Below are 20,519 nucleotides of genomic sequence, written 5' to 3'. Positions count from 1 at the left end.
TCCAGACGGACGTAAAAGATGGACTAAAATTGTAAGTTTCTTGCAAACATTTATTTTGTTAATATCCTGAAACCGTGCCGAATGTGGTAGATGGCGCCGTTTTCGTGCATTGGCTTATGACTGTAATGTTGCACCATGATTGACATGGCGCGTAATATTGACATGTTCTATAAACAAACTGTATGCATGCACAAACGTGACACCAAAGAGGTTATATGTGAGACCCACCTTCCTTGTAGTCATTACAAAGCCGGTGGAGTAGCAATTTCTCATCCCTGCTTAGCAAATATTCTGCAGTATCGGCTAACATGCACTGTGGCCATAGTTTCAGACTCTGGACTTCGTCTAACCATCCGTCAGTTGCCTTCAAGGGGTCAGAAATTTGTTTGTCTCTAACTATCAACAAGGAATGGTGGACATTTTCGACAGTATATTCTGTCGACTTATATTCGACAGTAGCTCTCTCTTCCTCCTTTGTCAACACCAATGGTAGTTTCTGCACACGCAAGAGCAGCCAGCTCTTCTTTCTGTTTCTGTCTACTGCCATATGCAGTCCTGGTTGTAACAGGCAATCCGTGGAGCTTACAAAAACACTTTAAATCGTCAACTTTCCAGCGGTTGAAATGGTCCAAATCACAGCACTCCTCGCTGCTTTCCGCCATCTCTGAATGTGGATTGGTAGCCGAAAAATTTAGCGTACCCATAATGCACCGAGATGTGCACTTCGCTTATTAATGCGGGCACAGCAGAGTTTTGCCAAGAGCTTTGTATGATGTAACTAAAAAATCTGCTCTCCTGTGATTCGAAGACTGGGACTTTCAGAGCCTTGACTGTGAACAGACGGTTTTGTCTTAAGCCAAGACTGGAAAATTCCGCTTGAGGATTTCAAGGTGCACTGTGACTCCCAGAATTTCCATGTGATTAAATTTGGGTTTTTAATTTGAGACTTAAAATATACTTTCAAAACTTGGACCTTCAGTTAATTTTTTTTTATATATATATAAGATGTATGATCTTTTTTTTTTTCTTCGACGAAGAACTAAATTTACGGCAGGATTTGATTTATTTCAAGGCTTCTCTTGCTTGTATTCCCACTCCGTGCCGAGTGGTGGCGGTAACAACATCATTTCATGAAATCTGTGATTTCGTTAACAGCACGTCTCGCGTTATCGTCGCTCCAAATCTCGTGTGAGAGACAAGGAAGCGAGTCGCGGAAATGAAATAAGTCCACCTCATACTTTTGTTTAGCAGGTTTCGGGCGGACCTGGTTTTGTTGTCTTTTTCTCCTGACACGACGAACATGGCAGAATAGCCGACATGTCCAGCAGCGCTGAGGGAATAATGTGGCCGCGTTTCGCCGCCGTTCCGTCGTGCTGAGGTCGTTCTGTCACTGACAGCTTCACCGGTACGTTTATATTTTCTGCAGAATGACACAAACTACTCACAAAACTCATTTATCTGCTGAAAACCTCAACGTACGTCAATGTGTTATACATACAGCCTTTACTCGGCCAAGTCCACATGGACAGCTCCGTATTTACAGTTTCTGTGATTTCTTTGTATCTACTGTATATGTGTTTGTAGAATTTCAGCGTTAATTCACAGGTTTTAGTGAAAGTATTGCCTTTGTCATAAAGGAATTACAGCATTTATGTACATGGTGCTTCTATTTTCACACCTTTTTAAATGATCAGGATTGTTCTTAATGAAGATAATCACTTTTACAACCAAACAGATGGCTACATGAATGTCTTGGTCTATATTTATAAAGACCAAAACATGTACTCATTAAGAGGTACAAACGTTATTGTCCTGTATGGAAAAATCTGCTTGGAGTCAGTTGTGTTGTTTTTTTTTTTTAACGTTTGCCAGATGTTTGCTATCCATGTATTTTAAGGGCAAATAAGTATGTATTTTGTGTATTACTGTCCTAAATAAATTCAATCAAGAAATTCTCAGAAACGGAGTTGCCATGCAAGAACGAGCTCAGTGAGGGAAGCCACCAAAATAACTCTAAAGGCATTACAGATGTTCCATACTGTATGCAAACTGGGACAGTCTTAGATTAATTTTTCTCACGGGTACTAATCGGCAGAACCGGAATGATAATACAGTTGACGGAATGATTGACAGAACAGCGCCTTACTATGCCCCCTACTCTCAAGATATTGATAACCAATCTCAAGATAATGTAATAAAATGTTATCATACAAACCAGAAAGTCCCCCTGTTATGTTCAAAGCAGAAACTTGTCTCTTTTCAGTCCCAGTTAGCACTAAAGGCTGGAATAGCAATCAACAAATTGGAAAGTTTACCCTCACTAACACTAGATGGCACCACACAAGCTCCCATTCTGTCATTCCGTCACTGTTTTGTCAAGAGTTTGGGGCTTCTAATTAGGGAATATCACATATAACAGATTGTGGAATATTTCCAAATCACAAACTGTGTTGAACACTGGGTTCTGTGGCTGTGGTTGAAGAAACTATACATAGTGCAACTTTTGTCTGTTGCATCATCAGTTAGACAGCTTCATGGTGAAGTAACACAGAGCAGGATTTTCATACAAGAAAACAGATCAGATCTAGGCAAGCGCGTCCCGTGTACCTTCTTGCAAATTGTAGCTGATATCCTAAATGTTATTTTTAAGAAAATCCTTCTTTGGTCCACTCCACTGTGGTGTGTAACTGACAAAGCAACAGACAAAACCTGTACACAGATTCTCTCATCACAGTTACAGAAAAAGGTGGCTTCCCTCATTTGTCACCTTCTAAAATTAACAGGGTCCGATGGTTCAGCCTTAGAATTCCTTGATGATGGGAATAAAGGGTTTTCTGGGCTCTGTCACCGGAAGAGGATGGTTTTGAAAACATAAAATGCTTATTTATTGTTTCCTTCTCGTATGCATTAGCTTTCTGTAAAGCTCTTTCACAGTTACCGCTGCCAAGGGTGATCACTTCAGGGTATCTCTAAATATATAACGCACTCTGATTAGTGTCCATCTACTTGCAAATATTTGTTTAATTTTACAGCTAATCTTGTCTAGGGGTAAGTACAGTGGGGTAAGAAAGTATTTAGTCAGTCCCTGATTGTGCAAGTTCCCCTCCTTAGAAAGATGAGAGAGGTCTGTAATTTTCATCATAGGTACATTTCAACTATGAGAGACAAAATTAGGAAAAAAAATCCAGAAAATCACATTGTAGGATTTTTAAAGAATTTATTTGTAAATTATGGTGGAAAATAAGTATTTGGTTACCCACAAACAAGCAAGATTTCTGGCTCTCACAGACCTGTAACTTCTTCTTTAAGACGCTCTTCTGTCCTCCACCTGTTACCTGTATTAATGGCTTCTGTTGGAACTCGTTATCTGTATAAAATACACCTGTCTACAGCCTCAGTCAGTCAGACTCCAAACTCAACCATGGGCAAGACCAAAGAGCTGTTGAAGGGCACCAGGAAGAAAATTGTAGACCTGCACCACACTGGGAAGAGTGAATCTACAATAGTCAAGCATGTTGGCGTGAATAAATCAACTGTGGGAGCAATTGTAAGAAAATGGAAGACATACAAGACCATTGATAATCTCCCTCCATCTGGGGCTCCACGCAAAATCTCATCCCATGGGGTCAAAATGATCATGAGAATGGTGAACAAAAATACCACAACTACACAGAGGGACCTGATGAATGACCTGCAGAGAGCTGGGACCAAAGTAACAAAGGCTACACACTACGCAGAGAAGGACTCAAATCCTGCAGTGCCAGGCATATCCCCCTGCTTAAGCCAGTACATGTCCAGTCCCGTCTGAAGTTTGCCAGAGAGCATATGGATGATCCAGAAGAGGATTGGGACAATATCATGTGGTCCGATGAAACCAAATTGGAACTTTTTGGTAAAAACTTGCCATGTTTGGAGGAAGAAAAATGCTGAGTTACATCCCAAGAACACTATATGTACTGTGAAGCATGGGGGTGGAAACATCATGCTTTGGGGCTGGTTTTTCTGCAAAGGGGACAAGACGACTGATCCGTGTTAAGGGAAGAATGAATGTGGCCATGTATTGTGAGATTTTAAGCCAAAACCTCCTTCCATCAGTGACAGCATTGAAGGTGCAACGTGGCTGGGTCTTCCAGCGTGACAATGATTCCAAACATACCACTCAGGGAACGGAGTGTCTCAGTAAAAAGCATTTCAAGGACCTGGAGTGGCCAAGCCAGTCTCCAGACCACAACCCCATAGAAAATTTGTTGAGGGAGTTGAAAGTCCATGTTGCCCAGCGACAGTCCCAAAACATCACTGCTCCAGAGGAGATCTGCATGGAGGAATGGGCCAAAATACCAGCTACAGTGTGTCCAAATCTGGTGAAGACTTGCAGGAAACGTTTGACCTCTGTCATTGCCAACAAAGATTATGTTACAAAGTATTGAGTTGGACTTTTGTTATTGACCAAATACTTATTTTCCACCATAATTTACAAATAAATTCTTTAAAAATCCTACAATGTGATTTCCTGGATTTTTTTTTTTTCCTCATTTTGTCTCTTAGTTGAAGTGTACCTATGATGGAAAATTACAGACCTCTCTCATCTTTCTAAGTAGGAGAACTTGCACAATCAGGGACTGACTAAATACTTTTTAACCCCACTGTAAGTCCCTTCAGCTGTTCCCTTGTTTGCACTTTGGGTTGCGACAGCAAATTCAAGGTGCATCTGCATGTTGAATTGGCACAGGTTTTATGCCAGATGCCCCTCCTGATGCAGCATTAGTGTCTTATTCACTCAGTCTCTGCTTAGTGTCAATTATATGGCAGGTGTTCTAGTTTCTGGGGGAGGATATAGTCAGAAGATGGTTGTGGTTTTCGATACGAAACATTTTCACACACTCTGTGCGACTCTTCTTTTGCAGATGTGCAGCCTTGTTCTTCAGCTCGCCGAGGGAGACAACACAACGGTACAATTGTAGGAAGATGTTCCTGAAAACATCTTTCACCACTCTGATTGTCGGGGTGTTTGTGGTCTACGTGCTGCACACCTGCTGGGTGATGTACGGGATAGTCTACACTAAACCATGCGACAATCCCAAACATGACAAATGTATCACGCCCTTCCTTGCCGGGAACCCGAAGCTGCAGGTCAGTAATGTGATGGATGAAGGTTTTCAGTGATTCATCAGGTTTGATTTCAGCCTTGCTTCTGTGTTGGTATGGGTCTCTGAGCACCAGACCTTTATAAATTTGAGTCTCATCTTTTTGGTTTGAACCTGCCTGAACAGTGTATGTGTGTCACAAACACACACATCATGCAATGACTTGTTGATTGAAGATCATCTTTCTGCCTCCCAGTTAAGTATCTACACTGCGTTACGGCCCAATGCAGATGGAGGACACATGCTGATCCACAAAGAGGACGAGTTTGATATCAACAGCAAGTTTGAAAGGTTAGTGCAACTCCCATAACGCATAATTAGATCCATAGGTAAATGGACACTGACACGGTTTTTGTCATTTTGCTTTTGTACGTGACCACAATGGAGTTGAAATTGCGCTAATTTGTTCCTGTGCTGTAAATCTGGAGTAGGTCATTCTCAAAAACTGGGTGATTGTGCAAAAAGGGGGCAGATGAGGGAAGCCACCAAGACACCCATGACAGCTCTGAAGGAGTTACAGGCTCCTGAAGGGGGGTGCATAGTGCAAATTTTGACCAGTCCTTTCATGGTGAAGCAGAGTAGAGGATGATTTTCTCTGTGCTGTCTGGTAGTTGTGTTCTTTTTAAGAAAAATTTTCTGTGTCACTCCACCATGAAACCATTTAATAACAAAAATTGTCACTGTCCAAATACTTATGGTCTGACCTGTGTTTTTGAAACAATACCCGGCCTTGTCAATGCTGTGAAGTATGAGAAGCATTTAACTTCATGACTATTTTTAGCCTTGTGTATTTAAGTTGTGACAAATGTTCAGTTTTATGCTCGACTTGATTTGCCACACTGGCAGTTGTAGATTATCTTACTAATGTGCCCATCTTTTCATGTGCATTTGTGTTGCAAATGTATTGTCTCTGATGAAATCCAGCACAAAATGATGTACAGAATGCCCTGTCTGTTGGCCGTTTTGGTAGCGCACAATGTTAGCGGTGAGACATATTCAGTCAGGATTGGATTTAACTGTCCCACATCCAGATCATTGTGTTTTATTGTTTAATTTATGTAAACATGCTTTTCTTTTTTTCCTCCTTCTTCCAGGACAGTAAATGTGTCGCTCCCAAAGAAAACCCGTCACAATGGAACTTTATATGCAGTGGTGTTTGTCCATCAAGCTGGCGTGACTCCATGGCAGGACCCAAAACAAGTCCATATGGTGGCTCAGCTCACAACCTACATGGTCCCGAAGCCACCTGAAATTTCTCTGATCACTGGAGAGGATCAAAATCAGGTACTGAGATTTTCAACTCATTTTCAGGTCGTCTGCATTATAGTCAAGCAGTAAACTAATGCTGAAACGATTAGTCAAGTAATTCGATTACAAAATGTTAAAGGCAAATTCTGTGCCTCGAAGCTCTATTTAACATTGTAGTACATATGCCAGGCCTGTATTTGGTGCTGTAAAGTCCTCAGAAAAAAACCAGAAAACTACAGCATGCACATAAACCATGTAAGAACTAATCAATGTAGTGCCAGAAGCTACAACATTCCAGTGCGGCAGAGTGAAATAAAGCCTTTTAAGAGAAAAAGGGTCCACGCTGTTCATCTGAAATAGACTTACTGCGCATTTAAAGTGAAGCAGTGTGGTTGTGTATTTAAAATAAAAAAAACACACAGTTTGGTCCACTGGCTGTTCTGCTCTCTATGTGCACTTTAACCCTGTACCACCCGCCTCATTTTGGCTTGTCAGTATCTCACAAAGAAAAAGTGAAATTTCCCATTGATGGGATATACAGCTTTAGAAGGGGTTAAGTCACTCAAGTTTATTCAAAGACCACCTTTATTTGGTGGATTTGATCAGAGTTTTCATCGACAGGGTGCAGTGAGGATTTATCAATGTGGCTTTTGTGGAAAAGCTGCACTCCAGCTCCCAGTTTTTCACAGGCTGTGTTCACGTGCAGCCTGACTGACTAGATTACACTGACCGCCTGCACTTATGGTCCGGGAAAGATGTGAAAAAATAACAATTACCAAGGAAAACAGAAAGGGATACCCTAAATTTGACAGTGGCGCAGCGACATTGCTTAGGGATAATCTTGGACTGTTGATGTTTAAAAATGCAAAGGTACTTTTTATGCAATTACTCGAATAATAATTGCTAGAATACTCAATTTCAAAAATATTCTATAACTGCAGCCCTACAGTAAGTGTATCTGTGGATGTCCTACTGTAATTATCACTTTTTTTTTTTAATTAAGTCTTCCACCTGTCTGTGTGACACTCAGGGCCAGAAGGAAGAACCCCTGCAGAAGAAACAGCATCGTGGCAAACCTGAATTAGGAGGCGACGCTTCCATCTCGGATCACCCAGTATCCCACTGGCGTTCCCGCCTGACGTTCAACATTGTCGGCGACCACTTCCTGTTTGACAGAGACTACCTGCCCAGTGATGTTCACAGATACCTCAGAGTGTAAGTTACAAAAAGTCACTGTGAGAATGAAGCACAAGGTGCTGAGTTTAGAAAGTGCCATCACTGTATAGGTTATACCCGTGCATGAAGACAGCGCAATAACTCGAAGAGGTTTGGTCCAATTATGACCAAGATCAAAACTGTTAACCCAGTGCTAATTTTTATATTATATAATTTGGATTGGCCATTTGAAGGAATCTGTTATATACCTATAGCCAAGGTTGGGTAGGATTACTTTGAAATGTAATCAGATTACAAGTAATTCAAATGTATATACATACATGTAATCCACATGTATTCTTTCAAATTAATCCCACCCAACCCTGCCTATAGCTCCCGGTGCTGTAGACGCTGGTGAAACAATGTGAAGTCAGTGAAATTCTATACCAGGGACCCCAGGAGCCCAGTCTTTATGACATTTAAATGGAAGTTTATGTAAGGACTTCATCAGTTTTACCAAGGCTGCACATTTTTGCTAGTTTTAGACAAGATAAATGGATTAAAACTGGTTTTAGACCAGTTTTTCCCAGCATCCTGGGGAAAACAGGTTTTAACTGTCTAAAACCCGACCCTGTTTTTGTCAGAAGTGGTGGAATGGCAAGGCCACACATGTTCACGTTTTGTTTTCACTGATTCTCGAACTGCCTATTAAACATGTGAAGCATGCATGTTCCACCAGTTTTTTTTTAATGTGCCATCTTTAGTTTGAACAAGGTATAAACAGAACAGAAGTGATCATTTAAAAATGGGAGTGAATCAGTCCCACAGTTTGACTGTGGCACTGATTGCCAAGCTATTATTATGGATACTTGATCAAGTTCAGAGAACCACGTTCACAATCATTCTGCTATATTTTAGATTTTTATGGTTTTTCAGGAAATGTTGGCCAGCTGCTGTGAACTCTTTGTTTCACTTTTGAGGGAAGGGGTTAACATGCAGCGCTGCTTGTACTTGCGTGTACTGCACTATGCAAAAACTGCACCTCCATGATATAAATAATCACAGTAAAATTTTAATTGAAGAACATGAGACATCAGAAGATGTTTGTCTTTGTTTCAGATTCCAGAATGGTAAAAAGATGGTTTATCTACCTCTGCTGTTTATCGATGAGCTCAGTAACCGAGTCAAAGACCTCGTGGTGAGTTTTCACATATGATGAGGACGACGGCTTTTTGTCTTTGTTTTTTCCGCGGCTGATTTCCAGGTCCTTTGTTTCCCAAACATTCATTTTGCTTATAAACTAGTGTTGATGAGTTTCAGTGACCCCCCCCCCCCCCAGAAAGAAATTACTTGCCACCAAAACTGATTTAGTTCGATTTATGTATTGAAATAAAAGCAAAACTTCAAGAATGTACAGAATAAATCCTGGATGAACTGTCTCGTTGAAGAATGTTGATTTGATTTGTTGTGCAGTGTGACTGTTGGCCATTGTGTTGCACCACTGTTACACACTCAAAGGTGTGTTTGTATGTGTGTAGGAAATCAACAGCACCACCAAAGAGCTTCCTCTGATTATCTCGTACGACTCCATCTCCTTGGGCAGATTACGGTTCTGGATCCACATGCAGGACGCCGTGTACTCACTGCAGCAGTTTGGTACGACACCGAGTCACACCGGCGTGTAAACAGAAACCTTTTGCTTTGCTTTTAGATTTGCACTTGTGTAACGATGCTTGTTTCTAGCTGTTAGATTTAATTGCAGTATGATTAATTACCAAAAAAAAATTGCTGTGTAAGAAGCAGCACTTCAGAAGTTTTTTTTTTTTTCTCTCTCTCTCCATTATGTGCTCCAGGTTTCACAGAGAAAGATGCTGATGAGATTAAGGGGATCTTTGTGGATACAAACTTGTACTTCTTGGCTCTCACCTTTTTTGTTGCTGCCTTTCATGTGAGTCTCACCAGACTAAAATTTCTTTCTTTTTCTTATCTGTTTGGAATGCCACGTCTGCTTTCTGGTTTGTACCTTATGACACTCTTAAAAAAAAAAAAAAAAAAAAAAAAAAAAAAAAAAAAGGTTGATTGGACATATTGGTGGTCTTGGAAGATATAATGCAATAATAAAATACAATAACTGTGTGATTTTGATCACAAATCTCCAGGTGAAATCAAATTATAAGCACATTTTTTAAAACCAAAATTTGATCATCTTTGACTTTGTGGTGACTTTGAGGATTTTGCATAAGGGCTGTCCATGTGCAAGACGTCAGATTTCTAAAAATATGTTTTGCATATAAATATTAAAATCTCAGTAATAAAATTAGATGGGTATAAGTTTGAGTGATTACAAATTATTTCCTGTCTCTGGTTTTTCCAGCTCCTCTTTGACTTCCTGGCCTTCAAGAATGACATCAGCTTCTGGAAGCAGAAGAAAAGCATGGTGGGAATGTCGACCAAAGCAGGTATCACATTACATCACACAGCTTAACTCAGTCTTTGTGTGAGAGATCGCTTCCGTACTTCCAGTTCCTCGGTAAAGACAAGCGTGAGAATTCCCGAGTCATAATCGAAATCGGCCAATTTGTAACCTCCGACATTGCACTGTGATCACACACCACGGCGCACTCAAAGTGTGGAAGACACCCCGTGGTCCTCCCTGGACATTCATTCGGGAGCACTTCAGGAGAAAATCCCCACTTTGTGTTTAATTGCAGTGTGTTATCATCGGCTGAGCTCAACCCGCTTCCTTAATGAGGGACTGGAAGTACGAAAGTATATACATAAAACAATTTAGACACATGATCTTTTCTCATAATTACGAGATCCTGATGTCGTAATTATGAGAAAAGATCTCATAATTACGAGATCAGCGGTCAAATTTTTTTTTTTTAATCCAGTGAATGCAATACGCTTCCATAACGTCAAACAGAACTTTGACCTTGAAAATTTTTTCCAAGGTAAACATTTGTGGAATTGGAAACTAGCGTTGGCAGAGTTTGCACTCTACGAGCGCAATACTTCTAGTTTTATTTTGTTTGTGGTTTTTTTTACCCAATTTCTGTCTGGATTTCAAAACTGAGGAAATCAGGCCCAATTTATTTTTGGTATCACAGGTCTTACTCTTCCGTACTATTTTTATATCCACTTACATACAATTTTAACTAATTATTGCTGATTACACCAGATTATATGCCATTCCCATTGTACTTTTTTTTTTAACTGTTTGCAAGTTTTTCCCCACACTTTTCCAAAAACCTAAAATTTCTCTGTTTATAATTTCAAAAATGTTTTCTGTTGAAGAACACATGCTTTTCATCAGTTTCATGTTGAGGAGAATAATCAGAAGGAGGCTTCTGCTCAGAGAGCAGGAAGTTCCGATTACTGCATATTCTCCCCGATTTTCCATGTTAACCTACTTTTACGCAAGATTCTCCCCAATCTGCACCAATTAAATCTGATCTTTTTTTTTTAAATCACGATTTCTCTCTGCATCACCAACATTTTTTAAGTATGTATATAACTTTCCCCGAATGATCACAATGTTTTACGATTCTACTTTTACTACCAGTTACGACCGTTTTCAGGCCATGATTGGGTATCTGCTCCTAATTTCCACCATGCATGCATTATTATTCCCTGCAACAATCCCAGACTTGGCCAGCAGGTGGCAGACAGTTATATGGTGTATTGCATAAGCAAACTTTCTTTTTGTGTTAATAATCTGCTGCATCAACTTTGACTATTTCCAATCAGTTTTTTATCACTATATACTCATTTAAAATTTGGAGGCTCACAATATAAAATAACTTATTGCTTTTGACTAAGGGGATGTACTGATTGATCGATGTTTTCACTCATTGCTTTAGATTAGATAACTAGAATTTTGCCAAAGCTTTTTAAAAAGCATGGCCATATGCAAAATGCTGCTTATAATATTTTACCTGCAGCAATAAAAGTGAGAATTTCCAGCTGCACGTTTTGATTCTTGTCTCTTTCTGATGGTGCTGTCTTACTTTTCTCCTGCATCAGCACTGCGCAGATACACACATCTGGCAGTGTGATTTGTAAAATCTCAGAGTGGGCAGTGTAAAATTATTGACGTGGGCAGAATATGACACTGTAAAACCCTGCAAATGTCTCTAAATTTTTGAAAATGTCAGAACAGTTTGTGCTACGTGACATGCAGTTGGGCAGAACAGCTCCAGTCTGACTTTGGATTTGTGCGTTTTTTTGTGTTCCAGTGCTGTGGCGATGTTTTAGCACCATAGTCATATTCCTGTATTTGTTGGACGAGCAGACCAGCCTGCTGGTCCTCATACCTGCTGGCATTGGTTCTGTCATTGAAGTGAGTACTTGTAGAAATAAGCAATTCTACTGTTAATTTCATAAGTATTTGGACAGTGATGCCATGATTTAAGTAGAGACTTTACCCCAAGGGTCATTACAAAAATGTATGTCTTGACTTTTGCAGGTGTGGAAAGTAAAGAAAGCTTTTAAAATTCATGTTTTCTGGAAAGGAGGAAAACCAACATTCCTGGTATGTGTCTGTGTGTTCACCTGGTTGGTTTTGGTTGTGTAGGTGGTTCATCACACCAAGTTAATGATACTATGGGCAGTTCTTCTGAAAATTCCTTTTTGCCAGTGTCTCTGATCACTACCTCTTCATTGTTAAATCAAAATACAGTGCGTCTGGAAAGTATTCACAGCACTTGACTTTTTTCACATTTTATGTTACAACCTTATTCCAAAATGGAGTAAATAAAATTTTGCCCTCAAATTTCAACTATGACAACATAAAAATGTTTTTTGTCCATTTGTTTGTTTTGTAAATTTAATAATAATAAAAACAAAACAAAAAAACTTAGAAATCACATGTACATAAATATTCACACCCTTTGCTCAATACTTTGTTGATGCACCTTTGGCAGCAATTACAGACTCAAGTCTTCTTGAATATGATGACACAAGCTTGGCACACCCATCATTGGGCAGTTTTGCCCATTCCTGTTTGCAGCACCTCTCAAGCTCCATCAGGTTGGATGGGGAGCGTCGGTGCACAGCCGTTTTCAATCAGAGATGTTCAGTCAGATTCAGGTCTGGGCTCGCTGATCCACTCAAGGACATTCACAGAGTTGTTCTGAAGCCACTCCTTTGATATCTTGGCTGTGTGCTTATGGTCATTGTCCTGCTGAAAGATGAACCGTTGCCCCAGTCTGAGGTCAAGAGAGATCTGGAGCAGGTTTTCATCCAGGATGTCTGTGTGTAGAATTTTGAGGGGAAAAAATTATTTCATTCATCTTGGAATAAAGCTGTAACATGACAAAATATGGAAAAAGTGAAGCGCTGTGAATTCTTCCTGGACGCACTGTATGTTCCAAATACTTTTTTCTTTTCTGTGGTGTAGTTTGGGAAGTCGGATGAATCTGAGAAGAGAACCGAAGAGTATGACACGCTGGTAAGACACAGTCACACTCAACATCTGCACTCTTCAATCAGTAATCCTCTCATACTGGCACATAGAGTTAGATAAATGTATTATCATTTTCATTGTCTGCAGGCAATGAAGTATCTCTCGTACCTGCTTTATCCTCTGTGTATCGGTGGGGCTATTTACGCCCTGATATTTCTGAGATATAAAAGGTAGGTCTCCTTGCTCTTTCCAATCTTAATATTTCCGACATTGCATAATATTGTCTTGGTTGCTTGACTGGCTGTTTTCCCGTCTCTTGTAGTTGGTACTCGTGGTTGATCAACAGTTTGGTTAACGGTAAGGTGGTTCTTCCTCTGATCCAGAGATACACAATATTTTATGGCATAAATTAGTGCCACACCTGCTCCTCTCGTGTTTGACACAAATCCATGCAAATTAATTCTCTGTGATTCAGCAATGACATATTTGGTTCTGTATGGGCATGACATTAGATCAATTCTCTCCAAAGTTGTACCACTTAATTCTTGACTAACATACAATCCTTTCACTGTGTTTAAATCATAATTGTTCAAAACAGTATGAGTTAAACTGTTATGACCTTTGACCTAAGGTGATATATGACTTATTATGGGTGTTTAATAGTAACCGTAGTATTGCACATGACTAAAAACCAAACTTCTGCATGCACTCCCGCTGCACACTGGTGTAAATATTCAATGAAACAGAAGGCCTGCACTATTGATTTTCTGTATTTTTCCTTAAAATGTAAAATCCTTTGTCTAGCAAAGTGCTCATCCTGATGAAATCAGATTTATTTACATCTACAAATCTTGATCATTCCAGGTGTGTATGCCTTTGGATTTCTCTTCATGCTTCCTCAACTGTTTGTCAACTATAAGGTGAGGTGTGTTTTTTTTTTTTCTTTTTTTTTTTTTTTTTAAGTGAGCTTGCTTTTTTCTACCTCTTTACAATGAATCATGCACCATAAAAGACTCTTAAGAGTCAAGTGATTGTTAATCAACAACTATTTTGATTACGAGGACTGCTTTCTTCCGCCTGCGAAATATAGCGAAGATTCATCCTGTCTATGGCTGATGCTGAGACTCTGATTCATGCATTTGTCTCTTCTAGATTGGATTATTGCAACGTTTTATTTTCTGGGTTGCTGCAGTCCAGAATCAGGACTTCAATTGGTTCAGTATGCTGCTGCTAGACTTTTGACATGAAGCAGAAAGCTTGGCTACATTACCCCCATTTTGGTGTTTCTTCACTGGGTTCCTGTCTCAGATTTTAAGCTCCTGCTACTGGCCTATAAAATTGTTCACGGTCTGGCACCGTCCTATTTGGCTGATCTGCTTAAACCCTATGTACCGGCCAGGGCTATGCGTTCACAGGACGCAGGCTTACTTTGTGTCCTTAGGGTGAATAAAACATCTGCTGGAAATAGAGCCTTCTCTTATCGTGTCCTGGTTCTGTGGAATGCTGTCCCTGCATTAGTGAGGCAGTCAGACTCTGTTGAGACTTTTAAGTCGCGATTGAAGATGCATTTGTTTTCTATTGTATATGATTAACATATTGTTTTACTTTGCTTTTTATTCTTTTTACTTTTTATTATACTTTTAATCTTTTAATACGCTCTTTGATCTTCTGGTTTAATTTGTTTGTTTTCTGTGAAACACCTTGAGGCAACGTTGTCGTGATTTGGCACTCTATAAGTTTAATAAATTGAATTGAAATGATCAGCCAGTAATTTTTAAGTCCTTTTGTAATCTACAGCTTCCTAGATGTGAATACTTTCTGGTTCATTTTAGGCGTTTCTTTACTCTTCTCTGGAGTAAATGGAATATTTCTGGACCATTGCCAAACCAAGACATTTGAAGGCATCATCTTTGGCTCTGAAGACATTAAACAACATTCACAATTGTCTGACATTTTATGTCTACTACTCTGTACTAATCGATTAATGGAGAAAATAATCAATCAATTTTAATCAATTCTGAAAATAATCATGAGTTGTATTTCTGGAGTCAAGTCAAATTTCACTTCTGCAGGATAAAAATTAGTTCAGTTTATTAATGTCTAATGTTGGAAGTTGGACCTGTACTGATCATCTGAAATAGCAAATTTATGACTATTTACTATTTTTATTTATTTATTCCTAAATATTCTACTTGTGTAATATCCTATGTTCTTTATTCAACAGCTAAAATCTGTGGCCCACCTGCCCTGGAAAGCCTTCATGTACAAGGTAACAGCAAATCCGCAGATTATCATCACCAAATAATAATCATCTTCGTATCATATATTTAAAAAAAAATCCTATTGAGGCATTCAGTTTATATTAATGTGGATCTGATTAATTCTTGGAACACCAACTTGTTTTAAAAGGTATTTAATTACATTTTAATAATATTATTTTGAATTAACCTGCAGATGTTTTCATGTGAACCTCAATGTTGCCATTGATCATTTCTTTGGACCGGTCTTTTACAGGCTTTCAACACTTTCATTGATGACGTATTTGCGTTCATCATCACCATGCCGACGTCTCACAGACTGGCGTGTTTCAGAGATGACGTGGTGTTTCTCATTTACCTCTACCAGAGATGGTACACGCTGACACATGCTGCTTTTTACATTTACTGACTTGAACCTAGAAAGTCTGTTCATTTTTTTGTCTCCACCTCTTCAGGCTCTACCCAGTGGACAAGACACGAGTCAATGAATACGGAGTTTCTTATGACGACAAACCCAAAGGAAAGCATCATGAGGACTAGAGAGGATGAAGTTATTGGCTACCATCTTGGAGTTTTTTTTTTTTTCTTTCTTTCTTTTTTCAAACACACTGGTGTTGTTTGTTTTCTTCTGAATGGTGCAGATTTAAACACACAAAAGAAACTTTTTTGTTTGTTTTAATTGTTGTTGTTTGTTTGTGTGTTGACCCTTAAACATCCTCATGATTTTCACTTTTCTTTCTCATCAAATTCACTATGTCAGGTACTAGCATTGATTGCAGTTTTGTGGTGATTTGCAAAACTGTACCTTTTTGGCTCGTGCATACAGTAACCTATCAGAAAATGGATGATTGTATCCACTGGCTAAATGCAAATTTTCAGGGCCAAGGAATCCAGTGGTACTAATTACAAAAATGTATATGTGGGCCAAGTCACATTTATGACCGCCCATAAATGTGACTTTGCCCACATATACATTTTTGCTGTCATTTTCTGATTGGCTTTTGCATGCACCTTTTAAAAACATAGCTTTACTGGTCTCCACAAAATCATGTCACGACCTTAACTGTTCTGTTACATGAAATCTTGACTGTTGTAATATCGGTGTTTTTTTTTCTTTACAGTTTGCATGTTTTCTGCAATATGTAGATCTGACAAGATCAAAGTCAGCCATGTAACTTTCTTTCTTTTCACGATGCCAAAATGAGCCACATGAAATGAAACGTCTGATTTTACCGGTTGTTTGTCTAATTCTGGGTTTTGTTTTGCTCCCCAAAATATGCTTCTGTTATGTTTTGAAGCTGCCGAATAATGAACTGCCACATTCCTTGTCCATGGGACCACCATCTTAATATGGTTGGTGTTTTCTTTCTGGGTTTGATATGTTTTTAATGCAGTTGTAACTGTTGTTCACATAAGCTCTGATTCCTACCACTGAAATGGCCAGTGAGCAACGTCATGTTTGCAGGTATTTCATATCAATGACAAAACTTTTTTTTTATGATGTGAATGTCTCTGAAACTGCCGATAAGACTTTTCAAAACCAAGTAACATCTGAATACAGGTGAACCTCGATAATTCGCACAAGTTGGGATCCACAAAGTCAAACCGCGAGTTATCTTAAATTGTGAGTTATTGAGGTTGACCAACATCTCTAATGTTGCAGCTGGTGTAATTTAAAGAGCGATTTTTTTGCAAAATGATTTGCTCTTAAAATCAGAGTTGATTGAACGTGACATATTCCTTGGGGCAGAATTGTTGAAACATTTCAGTGAAATGTCACCTGATCCCAAAATTAATTTACACTTAAGTAGAAAAATCTAAAATGACAGATCTTTAAATTACAAATGTGGTCAGAAGTAACTAAGCCTATAGTCAGAAAGTGCAAGTCAAAGTAATTGAGAATGGTCAAAAATGGAAAGCACTTCACGTTTATTAATTTTAGTTATACTTTTTTTCATCAATGCATATATGTTTGTTCTTTTTATCTCTAGGGGTATTTGTACATATTGCAACCAAGATAAGCTGTGCCAAATATCAGAATGATGCTTTGAATTTTTTTTGGTGGGGAAGTTCTTGCAGTATATTCCATCGGTGTGTATGCCCCCCATTTAAAAAAAAAAAAAAAAAAAATTACTGAAATTCTAAGGGAAAGACAAATGTAAAATTTAAGAGAAGTATTACCACATTTTGGATTTCCTCTATATTTTATTTTTACCCCTGTATGTGCAGTTTGTGTTTGTTAAAGAAAAGACTTCTTTGAATGATTGTAGGTGTCATTCTTATATCAGAATGTTGGGTCTGTGCACACAGGTTTGTTCTTGTTGAAATGCAGCAGACACACATTTGCCAGGATTTTTGCTTATGTTTGCCATGTTTGTTTTATATTAAATAAAACTGACGGGATATGTAGTTTGCACTTGATTTTAAAACATGGACCTCTTTTTTTTTTTAAGTATATTCTTTACAATAAATGCCATCTGTGACTGTTTAAATTTTCTTCACATTCTGTGCAATAACTTGTAGAAAAGCTTTTTAAAGATGTTTATTTTGTGTTCATTGAAGATTTTATTGATTCGAATGTTTCACACTGTACAAATAAAATAACTTATAATGCCTAAAAGGGAAATAATAGGAAAACAAAATGAAAATAAATGAAACTGCAGTATTTGAACACACAACCTAATTCAAATAACGTTCCTTCTTAAAATTTAAAATTTTAATGTACTTTGTAACAATCACATTTCTACAACCCCTGGCAAAAATTATGGAATCACCGGCCTCGGAGCATGTTCATTCAGTTGTTTAATTTTGTAGAAAAAAAAGCAGATTACAGACATGACACAAAACTAAAGTCATTTCAAATGGCAACTTTCTGGCTTTAAGAAACACTATAAGAAAAAGAAAAAAATTAGTGGCAGTCAGTAACGGTTATTTTTTTAGACCAAGCAGAGGGAAAAAATTATGGAATCATGAAAAACAAAAGAACGCTCCAACACATCACTAGTATTTTGTTGCACCACCTCTGGCTTTTATAACAGCTTGCAGTCTCTGAGGCATGGACTTAATGAGTGACAAACAGTACTCTTCATCAATCTGGCTCCAACTTTCTGTGATTGCTGTTGCCAGATCAGCTTTGCAAGTTGGAGCCTTGTCTTGGACCATTTTCTTCAACTTCCACCAAAGATTTTCAATTGGATTAAGATCCGGACTATTTGCAGGCCATGACATTGACCCTATGTGTCTTTTTGCAAGGAATGTTTTCACAGTTTTTGCTCTATGGCAAGATGCATTATCATCTTGAAAAATGATTTCATCATCCCCAAACATCCTTTCAATTGATGGGATAAGAAAAGTGTCCAAAATATCAACATAAACTTGTGCATTTATTGATGATGTAATGACAGCCATCTCCCCAGTGCCTTTACCTGACATGCAGCCTCATATCATCAATGACTGTGGAAATTTACATGTTCTCTTCAGGCAGTCATCTTTATAAATCTCATTGGAACGGCACCAAACAAAAGTTCCAGCATCATTAATGATGGCTTTCGTTGAGCTTTTTTGTATGTAAATCCCATTTTCTTTAGGTGGTTTCTTACAGTTCGGTCACAGACGTTGACTCCAGTTTCCTCCCATTCGTTCCTCATTTGTTTTGTTGTGCATTTTCGATTTTTGAGACATATTGCTTTAAGTTTTCTGTCTTGATGCTTTGATGTCTTCCTTGGTCTACCAGTATGTTTGCCTTTAACAACCTTCCCATGTTGTTTGTATTTGGTCCAGAGTTTAGACACAGTTGACTGTGAACAACCAACATCTTTTGCAACATTGCGTGATGATTTACCCTCTTTTAAGAGTTTGATAATCCTCTCCTTTGTTTCAATTGACATCTCTCGTGTTGGAGCCATGATTCATGTCAGTCCAATTGGTGCAACAGCTCTCCAAGGTGTGATCACTCCTTTTTTAGATGCAGACTAATGAGCAGATCTGATTTGATATGGGTGTTAGTTTTTGGATGAAAATTTACAGGGTGATTCCATAATTTATTCCTCAGAATTGAGTGAGTCCATATTTTTTTCCCTCTGCTTGGTCTAAAAAAGTAACCGTTACTGACTGCCACAATTATTTTTCCTGATTTCTTATAGTGTTTCTTAAAGCCAGAAAGTTGCCATTTGAAATGACTTTAGTTTTGTGTCATGTCTGTGATCTGCTTTTTTTCTACAAAATTAAACAACTGAATGAACATCCTCCGAGGCCGGTGATTCCATAATTATTGCCAGGGGTTGTATAATGTGATGAGGTTAAAGCATAATTTTGTTAGTTTTTATTAATCAGTTCATCCCAAAAAGCGAATACTACACATAATAAAGGGTTATTAACCGAGTGAGAGGTCTGTACGGGGAAATATCAGACCAAGGTGACCTTCGGTCCGTACGAAAAACACTGAGGTCTGATATCCCCGTAAAGACAGAGCAAATGAGGTTAACTGTCTATTATATGGCTGTTATACATATAAACACGCAAACTTACAGTATCACCCAAATACGTTGCTGACAGTGTTGAGCCTGTTCGCTTTCTTCACCTCCATTAATTACTTGCCAACAGATGGTCCAGTCATTAGCTGGTAAGCTTTCAGTCTGTGTTTTTTCAGATGCTGTTTAGATGTTTATGGAGTTCGTTCATGTCAAACTTGGTTTTTCTAATCGTGTTTTTATCTTCCTGATTTGTAATGAAAATATGCGTTGCAGACCGATTGTCATAGTCACCGGTCCAGATATGGGAAAATATCCCATCGGTAATCAGCCAATCAGAGTGCACGTAGCATCACAGCCATATAATAAGTATACCTTATCACATGTCTATGTATCACGCCCTGTATCATGCCCCAATGTATCTGTATCAGCCTGAGTCTGAAAGGATGGCGGCTCATACAGATACCAGGGCATGATACATAAACAGACGTGATAAGATATTTATCACATATTACAACAAAAATAAAGAACAAGAACCATATAATTATCGTCAACTCCATTTGTCAAGTTCCATCGGAGAAAGAACAAGGAGCCCTCTATTCTCCTTGGTTCCACTCAGCCATTCAGTGAACAATTCACATCAGTCTCCATTTTCCTGATGGTGGTTTGTTCTTATGTCTCTCTATAAAGTCATGAGTGTCCTCTTCACTAACTTCGTGGTTATGTGGCTACACATGTTGAGTTAATAAGCCACTTATTATTATTTATTATTATCTTTGCCTATATGCTGGAACAAGGGATAGAACTTTTCAAGTTATTCATTACTTCCCACTTCAAT

The 20,519-nt window shown here is 38.6% G+C and overlaps 1 protein-coding gene across 3 annotated transcripts; it reads left to right on the top strand.

The window, feature by feature from the left end:
- The first annotated feature begins 1,180 nt into the window (after positions 1 to 1,180).
- On the top strand, positions 1,181 to 17,635 carry clptm1l (CLPTM1 like). 3 transcript variants are annotated; one of them, XM_034161042.1, is made up of 18 exons: positions 1,181 to 1,405; positions 4,905 to 5,130; positions 5,341 to 5,435; positions 6,239 to 6,428; positions 7,432 to 7,607; positions 8,667 to 8,745; positions 9,086 to 9,203; positions 9,401 to 9,495; positions 9,922 to 10,006; positions 11,786 to 11,889; positions 12,016 to 12,081; positions 12,949 to 12,999; positions 13,102 to 13,184; positions 13,277 to 13,311; positions 13,819 to 13,874; positions 15,179 to 15,223; positions 15,469 to 15,584; positions 15,668 to 17,635. In XM_034161042.1, the coding sequence occupies exons 2-18, from the start codon at positions 4,966 to 4,968 to the stop codon at positions 15,750 to 15,752; spliced, it is 1,644 nt and encodes a 547-aa protein (XP_034016933.1). In that variant the 5' UTR covers positions 1,181 to 1,405; positions 4,905 to 4,965; the 3' UTR covers positions 15,753 to 17,635. The 3 variants fall into 3 exon arrangements, with proteins under 3 accessions (XP_034016933.1, XP_034016932.1, XP_034016931.1); XM_034161041.1 differs by having other exon boundaries at positions 7,429 to 7,607; XM_034161040.1 differs by having other exon boundaries at positions 7,423 to 7,607.
- The last annotated feature ends 2,884 nt before the right edge of the window (positions 17,636 to 20,519 follow it).

Source organism: Thalassophryne amazonica, chromosome 20 (assembly GCF_902500255.1).
Source record: "Thalassophryne amazonica chromosome 20, fThaAma1.1, whole genome shotgun sequence".
NCBI lineage: Eukaryota > Metazoa > Chordata > Actinopteri > Batrachoidiformes > Batrachoididae > Thalassophryne > Thalassophryne amazonica.
The sequence above is the reverse complement of the archived record's forward strand: the minus strand, read 5'-3'. Positions and strand labels throughout refer to the sequence as shown.